General features: G+C 44.2%; 2 protein-coding genes across 4 annotated transcripts; one reads left to right on the forward strand and one right to left on the reverse strand.

The window, feature by feature from the left end:
• Nucleotides 1–799: 799 nt before the first annotated feature.
• LOC119394023 (5'-AMP-activated protein kinase subunit beta-2) lies at nt 800–2,761 on the reverse strand. The gene has a single exon (XM_037661231.2). The coding sequence runs from the start codon at nt 2,595–2,597 to the stop codon at nt 1,758–1,760; it is 840 nt and encodes a 279-aa protein (XP_037517159.1). The 5' UTR covers nt 2,598–2,761; the 3' UTR covers nt 800–1,757.
• A 388-nt stretch (nt 2,762–3,149) lies between these two features.
• Nucleotides 3,150–10,171, forward strand: LOC119394024 (uncharacterized). Of its 3 annotated transcripts, none has more exons than XM_037661232.2 (4): nt 3,150–3,315; nt 4,376–4,742; nt 8,619–8,681; nt 9,144–10,171. In XM_037661232.2, exons 2-4 carry the CDS (start codon nt 4,454–4,456, stop codon nt 9,344–9,346), a joined length of 555 nt encoding a protein of 184 aa, XP_037517160.1. In that variant the 5' UTR covers nt 3,150–3,315; nt 4,376–4,453; the 3' UTR covers nt 9,347–10,171. The 3 variants fall into 3 exon arrangements, with proteins under 3 accessions (XP_037517160.1, XP_037517161.1, XP_037517163.1); XM_037661233.2 differs by lacking the exon at nt 3,150–3,315 and adding an exon at nt 3,705–3,830; XM_037661235.2 differs by lacking the exon at nt 3,150–3,315 and adding an exon at nt 3,870–3,987.
• Nucleotides 10,172–10,472: the final 301 nt, after the last annotated feature.

The following is a 10,472-nucleotide window of genomic DNA, read 5'->3' on the forward strand; positions in this document are numbered from 1 at the left end:
TTGCCCCTGCGTCATTGTGCAATCAGTGACAGATGCCTAGACCTAATGTTGCATAAATAGGGGCATGTCAAATATGCGCGATTCTTCTTGTAATCGTCCTGTAATCTTCACTCAAGTTTTGCATGGAGCTACCACTTCACATGTTGTTTATTGCATAGTTTGCAGGTGTTACCTACGAGTCGAGTTCTCAGTAAATTCGAGATAATTTCAGTTTCCAATTCAGTAATGCTTTACGTCGCAGCTACAGATAGCTGTGATAGATGGTGCCACCATTCCATGGCAGATAACGCATTTTTAGTGGTGTAGCCACACCGCCTTTGGATTTATAGAGGGCAACACCAGTACGCAATGCCCACAGACTTAGTAATATATTAACTTTTAACAACATGGTACCTCAGTGAAATATCTAAGCAGAGATCAGCTAGCAGTTTTTCCCTTTTTTCTTTTTAAATTTTACTGCGTATCAAAAATTTCCATATTTTATTTTTTTATTTTTTAAATCACGCTTCCTTTTACCCTGTATAGGCCTTTTTTTCATTTACAATAAACGCCAGCTTCTTGGCCAATCCCACGTAGTGGGTAAGAGCCAGTACAGAGGTACAAGCAAGCAAGCAAGCTTTCATGTAGAACAGGCACTCCTGTTAACGCAATATTTCGTTTGTATAACAGAGAACATAATGGCCTATGAGAGCACTCTTGATTCTTATCTGCCAAAGAAAGTGCTCCTTTGTTATATAACTATATTGAGCAAGCACTGTTGTGTTTTTGTAGGTTTGTAGGACAGACAGAGTCAAGCTAGTTTTGAGTAACAAAGCTCTCTTTATCAGGAAAAGCAAGAAGGCTGCACAGTTTTTTTTTTCTCTTTTTTTCTTTCAGGCAGGTCATCTCACATCGCAGAGGGATGCATACCGTCAGTTTACATTCCATAACACCCACTTGAAATGCCGCTGTTACGTCTATGCACATCAACCATTAGCCACCAAACTTACTTCTGTGACCAGCTCTTTCATAGCCATAAAGATGTAGACACTTACACACTTAGTGCTGGCAGTAAGCACCACAGCGGCACAGGCCTTTTGCTATGCTTCTATATTCCAGGCACATACAATTCCATGCAGAGCACATATAATTTTTTTTTTTTTAAAGCTTGGTGCGTAGCAAGCTTGGTACCACACATAGCAATCAGGTGTATTAGCAGCATGAAATATGTTTGATCGACTGTATGCGTCGGCTCGGCCAGAACGTACTGCTGTGGGTTGGCACCTTTTGATTATCTATCGATATAATTCTCTACCAAACTGTTTACACATCAAGGATGCTCTCTACAGTAAAACAGTCGTTAGTTACGTCGTCTGCAGTAACACTCGTTGGATTGAAAGGTGCAAGGATAGGACGGACACCCAGGCACGTTTAGCTGCTCAGTTAACGTACATCTTGCAATGGCAATACATGCGCAGGCAGTCACGTCATACTTGAGATCTTGTTATTGCCCGGAGGAACGCAAGGGGGTCGTCGTCAACAGTCAGGCGGTCTGGAGGTCAGGTCATGGAATGCATCACCGGTAGTAAGTCAACCGAATAGACTTTAATAAACACAACAAGCGAGTGGCAATTATAACATCCTAAAGCCTCCCCCTCCAAAAGAAAGAACTGAGGGGAAAAAAATTATCAAAAATGCGGAGGAGGGCACGTTATAACTGGCTATTCGTATACGGCTACGTGACACTTAAAAACTGGCCGCGCTGGGGTTTTCTCTTTTCAAATTGGCTTGTACAGTAGCGTCGTGACGTATTTCTTCCGGTACCTGTGCGTGGCACTGAGCACCATGACGCCGTCCTTGATGGACAAGGCGTACAGGTGGTTCAGCATTACGTGGTTGGGCTCGGGCAAGAGCGTGGGCTCGCAACGCAGCGGGGTGTCCTTGTTGAGGATGACCTGCAGAAGGTGCGGCGGCAGAACGGGAGGTCCCGTCGCCTTCTCGTACGGCTTGGCCTGCGGCAGCTCCTGGCCGTAATCGCCGGGCGGCGAGCCGGACACACTCTGGGTACCGCTTCCCGATCCCACACTGTCCATAGCGAGGGCCTCGAACACCTCGAAGTCGGACTGCTTGACGTTGATGAGGTTGTTCTTGGTGCCCATGTCGTTGTCCACGGTAGGCTCGTTCTGGTCATGAACCCACTGTCCGTCAACCATGAACTTGTACTGGTGGTCTCCCTCGGGCACGTCAAGGATCACCACGAAGTCGCCGTGGCTGTGGACCATCGGGATGGGCTTCCAGTTGGTGAAGGTGCCGCTGATGCAGACGTCTTTGCCGCCGCCTTCCCACTTGAACACGGTGGGCAGCGTGGCCTTTGGCTGCTCGCCTCCGCCGCCTTCCATGGTCGAGGCGCGAGGTCGCATCTCGGAGTCTCCACCCTTCCTGAAGCTCGGGATGTCGTCCGAGTCGTCCAGCGAGGCCTGGTAGATGAAGCGGCTCTTGCGCGACGAGCTGCCAGTCGTGAACTCGAAAGCGCGGTCATCTTTGCCCGGAGATGATGGTGTGTCCGTGTCCGTCGAATAGGCGCGGTCACGCTTGCTGCCTGAACCGGTGTTGCCCATTGGTGGTCGCGAGAAGTTCCGGTCCCCTTTTTGTTTACGCGCTACCAACTAAAATGGGAGAACAACATAACCAACTGGGCCGCTTGATAAACAAAATCAATCATGGAACGGCCATTTTATTTGCGCTTTTCGGCCTTTGGTGCGTTTACTCAGCTGTTGCCAGATGATTCCGCGATGCGGGCACGTAGACGCAGGGCTGCACGTAGGCAGCGTGCTTGTTTTGTTATAGATATTTGAGGAAAATAATGGCCACGTTCGTAAGCTCCTGCTTAATAGGATGCTTTAAAATTAATACGAGTACGCTGGCAAATGTATTGTTGTGTTTCTGATCCGCAGATCGTTTAAAAGCTTTTGTGATTTCAGATGTCATAATTGTTTTTGACCTCTTTGTAAAGGTAGCAATATTAGTCAAACTTCTATTTCAATTTGACTTTCATGACTTAAGTTATACGGCCTGATTGACGAGTGCTGAGTGCCTTATGTTCAGCTCAAGCTATAATGCTACTCGCTAAATACCACCGATGCTGTGGGCGCTGCAAGCAACCACGGCGCAATCTTTGTTGCGCTAGTTGTAGTAGTTGCGCTTTCGGATATTGCGTTGTGTTGTTTTGCCGAGCGCGAGATGGAAAAGTAACAAAAATACTGTTTAGCGATTCAGCGAAGATATTTCTCGCACTGCTCTCATGCCGTGCCATCGTTTGTTCGGCGGCGCAGCGAGGTAAGCCGAAATCATCTACCGAGAATTTATTGTAGCTGTAAAACTCCAGATCGAAGTGCAGCGAACTGATAATCATCGCTACGCCGGACTTCTCTATTTGTTTAGTGTGTGAATTTGTCAAATCGGTATCTTTCAGCTATCGTATGCAGTAGATAGAAAAGGTGGTGGCATTTATATATCTCTTGCTTCCCGATAGGCGCGCAGTGTTTTGTAGACGCGTCTATATCTAAACCGTCAAGGCGGGGCTAAAATTAAGTTTCTTACTACCCGAGGAGCGCTTGATTCGCGCTCGCATTGATAAAGAAGCAAGCATTCAAAACTTGAATGCGCTCTCAACGGCTCTGTAGATTGTCTTGTCGAAAGAGTGCGCGACAGACAGTAGGAGCCCTGCTGGTATAACATCTGTGCATACACTTGCGTCTCGGGCTTTATTGTTTGTTATCTCTTGCTCCTTTACCGTTTCGCGCGTTCGATTTCAACGTCAGATTCTCCCGTGCGCTTCGTCTCGACCACTGGTGCTTACGTCTTTCGTTCTTTCTCAAAAAAGAGCGCTTTTCGCGTTCGCTATATTTCACACATACTTTTAATTAACTCTGTAGTGTCCGTAATGTATGCGCAGGCATGCTTGAATCAAACGTGCGTGTTTACGTGAACGTGGCAGCTAATGTGCTGGTACGTTACGGCTTTCAACTAGCACCTATAGCTACAACAGGATTTAAATTTTGGCCAATTTACTTCATGTTGGATTTTACCCGCTCGTACCATATTCCCCAAGCGCCTCTATGGTGGTAAAAACAATTGCTTACGACTTTTTTTATAAACGTGCACTTATATTCTTTCTTTTTTCATTCTTAATTCATAAAAGGTTTGTTCACATATGCACCAATATTTGTACTTAATCATCTGTAATATCCATGTAATGGGAACGTGCACACACCCTGTGCAGCTGTGTCCTAAAAACACATGTCGTTCAGATGTACTATCTATATTTGGCTCCATCTGCTGCCCTCTTTTAATGCTTTCACTGTCTCATGCGACGTTTCTTTTTTTTTTTTTTCAGGTAAATGTTTATGCAAGCGCCAGGAGCCTGCCATGTCAACTTGCGCGGGCTCTGACTCGATAGGTCCCTTTTGGAAGCATGGCCGCTGCCACGGGAGATAGCAGTCATGAAGGCACACCGCCTTTGCTTGCCGCAAGTCAAGTGCCCATTATCAACAACAAACCATCTCAAGCTGTTGGCGGGATAGAACACGCCTCGGAAGACGAAGATGGAAACCCTCGGGAAGCCTATCTCTGGGATAGTGCCGAAGTTCACAGTGGAGCTAGCAGAGTTGACAAGGAAAAAAAGGCCCCAGACAACACGTCACACTCTTCACAGTCAGTCGAGAGAGACCGCAAATGTTGGCAATGGAAGTCCTTGAAAGAGTGTAGGTCACAGTTCCTTGAATTTTCCACCACTCTCTAGCCTCGTGCTTGCGTGTGTCCTTGTGATCTGATTGTACTAGCAAGAATGAACAGTTATCCTTGCCAGTTCACCTTATAGATGTTTCCGTAGAATAACTTTTTCTTGGGTGAGTTCGTAATTGCTGAATGACATTTCTGGCCAAAACTTGAAAAGAAAGACTAAGAAGCAGATAGGAGCAGAAAGAAAGATGGTGCTACACTTACAACTGTTCATTTGGCATGAGGCTTCATGCCAAATAAACCTTGTGAGCGTAGCGCCATCTTCTTTTTTCCGCTCCTGTGCGCTTCTTAGTATTTTCTCTCCAAGTTTTGCGCTACAAATAATGTCATTCAGACGTTTCTGTATTTCAGCATTCATTAATGACTCGTGAACTGTTCAACAAACATTGAGACAGTTTCGTTGACTGAAAAAAAGAAGCCCTGTAGTGGCCTGGCCTCCATTCTAGCAACTATTTTGCTCGGTCTGAGAATAGTTTACTGAGACAGTATTCTTGCACTTGTGATAGAGAGAATCGCATATGTAGCTAGAAAGAGACGGTGCACTTTTTAGAGCCAAGTTGCATAGCATGGCTGCAGGTAAAGCTGTGAAGGAGTTTCCTGTTCATGCCGTTGCTTGAAAGAGTTGATGTATAAGTTCATTTGGCTAGACTGCACAACACTGTGCTGAAGACGAGCCACAGTACACAGTATGGTCTGCTGTTAAATTACTGACATGAAAATTTGAGCTTTTCGTTTATTGAATTAAGTGAAGGTCCTCAAAATTGAAACTATAGAAAAAAGCACTGACTAGCCTCAGAGGGCCCTGAACAAATTACTATAATTGTTCGTGAACCAGTTTCAATTTATTTCCCATATGACGTGTGCGTGTGTCGACGTAAATTTTGCTCACATGATAGAATGACACTGTGCCAAAAAATAACAATAATCCACCCTCACGTGACCTCCATTCATATTATGACATCATGACGTATAGTATAACCCCTGGAATGCAAAATCAACACTGCCTTATAAAAAGTTAGTTAATTATGACACTGTGAGGCTTACAACTACGTTAAAGAGGTACTGACACTTTTTTTCGAAGACGAGTTTACACTGCCATACAAATCTTCTGTATGCAGAGATGGCTCTGAGCAAGTAAAAGCTGGTAAGATATTTTATTTTGATATTGAAGTCAATTTTTCCATGGCGCACCTACTGACATCGACACTAGCTTGACATTGGGCTACAGTACTAATTCTGGTGACATCACGCAGCAGTCTGGCTAGTTGTGATGACGTTATGTACCAATACTTCCAAGATGCCCGCTTGTGCGTCACCAAAGGAGCCACGGTGCGGAGCAGCCGTGGAAACATCACTATATATTGTGCGAGCATGTGACGAGAAGCTCATACCGTGTTGTGACGTCAGGGTACAGTAGGAACTGAAACTAGCTCTTAAAAACATACTGTAATTACTTTTTCAGGGTGCACTCGCGCTTAGCACCACCTTTTCTAGGCTCTTGAGTGCTTGACCTTTTATTTGATACAAAAAAAACGACAACTGAAAATTTTCGTCTGAGTACCCCTTTAATATTTTGAGGTGAACAACTTGCTTTAAATGCAAAGAAATTGAATGTTCAGAACATCACATCAGTATTCCTTTGAAAGGAAAATGGGGTACGTATTCTGCTATCAGTTATTGTCACGGTATTGCATAAATGTTCACAGAGTAATTTTGTTTGTGTGAGGGCATAGCTAATTTATTGTATTAGCCACTTTCTGATGAACAAAAATAAATATACATTTCACTTATATAGATTTCATTGCTAGTGAGGTCCTCTTTTGAACATTGAACAATGTCTTAGACAGGGGCGTAGCCGGGGGGGGGGGGGGGGGTCAACCCCCCCCCCCCCCGAAATTTTTCAGTTTTGCTTGCGTATATATACACGCGCACATACAAACGCACGCACAAACATACATAAAGTATGGTTAAACCCCCCCCCCCCCCGAAAAAAATTTCTGGCTACGCCCCTGGTCTTAGATGTGACAGACTATACGCATAGTTGGTCTCAATAATCACTGCGGTCAATGAGTGAGTGAGTGAATAACTTTAATAAGTTCCTGCAGGTTTCCGGGCTGGGTTCCCGCCTAGGAGTCGGCCGAGAGACCGTGTCTCTCAGCAGCTTCCTTGGCCTGCTGGATCGCCCAGAGTTGATTGTCTAGTCCTGAGCTGAGCAGCGCGGCCCGCCAACGCACCCGAAGGTCTTCATTGGAGGCCGCGTCCCTAGTTTTGCGTATTAGCGCTGGACACTCCCAGAGAATATGCCTATAAGCATTATTGAGAATCGTTCATTTCAGCGACACTTTTAATAAATCTATAGAAAATAGGTTGCGGTGAAATCAACCTAATAAAATGTTTAGTTGATTCTGGCAATCATTTGAAATTTCATCTAACCATCTAGTAGGTGTCCTAAAGTAATGTAGCACTGCTACTTTAAGCTGCCCACATGGCTTGTTTATCAGGGCTGCTCTAGAAGTGGATTGTTACAATTTTGTCCTGTAGAAAGACAATGCAAGGCATGTGATGACCACACGGTAAATTGTGAATGCACTGCTGCTTCATTCAAGAATTGCACATTTTTTTGTCTTATTTATTTAGCTTTATTTAACAGATAGCTTTGCACCAGGCAATTGCACTGTAGAACTTCACATCCTCAAGAGGGCAGCCAATAGTTATGTCATCGTTTAATGCAACCAGTTCAAAATGTATGCCAAGTGCGGCATAGCTTAAGTGTAGCCAGAGACTCATATCGTTGAAATTTGATGTCCTGGCGGCTAAGGCGCAGTGCTGTCTCAGATGTGAGTTCGATTCGCAGGCATGGTGGCTGCACTTCAATGAGGGAGAAATGCAATGACACCTGTGTACTACGTACCTATATTAAGATGCACGTAAAAGAACCCCTGAGGTACGATCTTGTACGCATTCTATAATACAATGTATTGCCCCGCTGCACGTGATTGGTTGAGGCACGCATGAATATCACAAACGGGACGTACGTAAAAGAACCCCAGGGGCATAACCTTGTGCATTTTCTATTATGGAATAGATGGTTGCACCCCTGGTGGTTAAAATTAATCCGTAGTCCCAGTGTATGGCATGCCTCGTAATCATATCATGGTTTTGGCACGCAAAACCTAATATTTTTGTTTTTAACTTGATGTGAGACTTTTGCAGTAAAAGACCCCACTGACGTATACACACGCACCATGGCCACACTGTCGAAAGCCAACTGTATTCGGCACTGAATGGTATAACATGAGGGAAGGGTTATCATGTGCTTCCTAGGAAAGGGCCAATAGGTATCATTCAGTGACACAGCCATTGTATATAGTCTTGAACCACTGAAACAGGCTGAGACAGCATATACTCTAGTTCCCACAACAAGGGCTGCAAACTAGCATCAGTGTTGGTCCCCAGCTTCATGTTTGAAGCTACACTGCAACTGGCTTGTGTTTTGAACTGTTTGCATGAAAGTTTTTTGTCGTAATTATTTGTGGGGTCCTAGAAAAGTTGGCCTCGGGACATAATTATTTTGTTAGACTCTATGCAGAAATGAAAAGTGGCATTCAACATTTTCATGTCCTAACTCTTTAATGTAACACAAACTCACATATGTTTTGCTTATTTAAAGTTTGCTTTATGCTTCCATGAAACCACTCTGTGTACCTGACTGTCATGGTCAGAAAGCACTGGCTAAATGTTTCTTTATTACTGCCATTTATTTACATTTCACTAATGGGTTGGCACATTAAAATGCACACTCCTTTTATATATCAGTCAACATTGTTTTCACTTTTCAGTATCTACGCTGAACTGTGAGCAACTTCAACAACTTTGTTCGCAGCTTTCTCAGCTTATCAAACGTAAGTTTTCTTATCAAACTCTCAAAATATTGAATGTTTTTAGAATCTCACATGTGCCTGTTTCTCTAGAAGAATGCTTAAGCTTGGAAGCTACTAAGTACATGGGAAGTACATGGGAATTTTTCTCACCAACTACACGTTGCGTCGGACTACTACTTGATGCATGCCTTTCTTTCATACATAGTGCATCATTTTTTTTATCGTAAATGTAAGCATTGAGAGCTCCGTGGCATTCATTCTTCCATTCATTCATTAATTTTATTTGTTCTTCACAACAATTACTGTGGCAATTGTGAAAGAGGCCAAGGAAAAAACCTCTTACTTGACAGCTTGACATTATCCTCAGGTTATATAGCATTGCTTTGCATGTAAGAAATGGAGTCTAGATGAAGAGCTAAACCTGCGTCTTTTACTTCATACACGAAACATTACAGCGAGGCAATTTTTTGGACTTCATTTCAGAGCGCTCCACTGATCTGGCGCCGTTGCTCGAGGAGCACCACAATCTACAAGAGGAAATCGACGCACGCAATGTTGTCATACAGCAGCTCTTGAAACTCACGTGCCAGCAGATGGAGCTGCCGCGGCGGCCCATTCAGATGTCTGTTATATTTCCCGAAAGCAACTCCGACGAGGACGAGTCTGACACTGCGTTGTACAATTGATCTCGCTGGGACACCTGCAGTGCGGTGCTTCTTTAAGACCCCACTTCAGGCACGCACTTATTGTTTTTTTTGTTTTGTTTTTTGCACATTGTATTGTTCTGCTGTGTGTTCCTTGTGTGTGAGTACACTTTTAAAGTCATTTTCTTTTAATCTGCACTTGTTGAATGCTAGCTGCACGGGTATTTGCAATGTATTTTCCAATAAAGTGCCATGCACAGTTTTCGCTCGTGAAGCTGTTCCTGTTGCAGCAGTTAACTCCGTACGGTTTGGCATCAAGACGATTGTGTACCATGGGATCCAAGAAAAAGCTGAATATTTACAGAGCCTGATTGTGCCATTTGGTATTTGGGTTTAAGGTCTGTGTTACTATGTGATAACAGTAGCACTTTACAATCTTACTGGCTGCCAGCATAAACTGATCGAAAATTAAATGTTTTCTCAGCGCCCATGGTTTGTGAACGCTCGATGCCGACTGCACATGTATATTGCCATGTGTGTTCAGTAAACCTAATAAAGGTGCCTGCTTGTGCTTTCAAGTATTCAGAGGCATTAGGTGTGCCAGGAAAAGATACTCACTGCTCTTGTGTGGTGTTCAGGGCTCGGAGCCAAAGAATTAGGACCAAGCTACAGCTGTTTCCACATGAGAAGCCGAGCTTGTCATAATTTTGTACAACATCCAGTCATCAAACTCGGTTCAATCGTTGGGGCATTTTGTTGCTCGTATGATGCTTGTCTTCGAGCTGTCTCGCTGGAACGACCGCCAGCTGATCTGAGAATATACTGCGAAGATGGAATTTGAAAGAATAAATGTTTTTGCTTCTCTTGGCTGTGCTTGTTCTTTCAAGAAAGGGCATCATTCTCTGACAGTTATGTTGGCTGTCTAAATAGGGAAAAGGAAATGCCTTATCCTAATTGATTTTGTAGTGGGATGTCTATCCCACACCAAATGGGGTGTGTGTGCGTGCGTGCGTGCGTGCGTGTGTGTGTGTGTGTGTGTGTGTGTGTGTGTGTGTGTGTGTGTGTGTGTGTGTGTGTGTGTGTGTGTGTGTGTGTGTGTGAGAGAGACAAGTGTACGCTGAACGCAAACACAGTAAAACCCGGTACATATTGAACTAGCAAAAAGGAG

Source organism: Rhipicephalus sanguineus, chromosome 5 (assembly GCF_013339695.2).
Source record: "Rhipicephalus sanguineus isolate Rsan-2018 chromosome 5, BIME_Rsan_1.4, whole genome shotgun sequence".
NCBI lineage: Eukaryota > Metazoa > Arthropoda > Arachnida > Ixodida > Ixodidae > Rhipicephalus > Rhipicephalus sanguineus.

Bases quoted from the DNA above. Each gene is read 5' to 3' on its own strand.
- LOC119394023 (XM_037661231.2), bottom strand. From the start codon at position 2,597: ATGGGCAACACCGGTTCAGGCAGCAAGCGTGACCGCGCCTATTCGACG.
- LOC119394024 (XM_037661232.2), top strand. From the start codon at position 4,454: ATGGCCGCTGCCACGGGAGATAGCAGTCATGAAGGCACACCGCCTTTG. The intron at 4,743-8,618 runs GTAGGTCACAGT...TTCACTTTTCAG, and splicing joins ATGGAAGTCCTTGAAAGAGT to TATCTACGCTGAACTGTGAG. The intron at 8,682-9,143 runs GTAAGTTTTCTT...ACTTCATTTCAG, and splicing joins GCTTTCTCAGCTTATCAAAC to AGCGCTCCACTGATCTGGCG.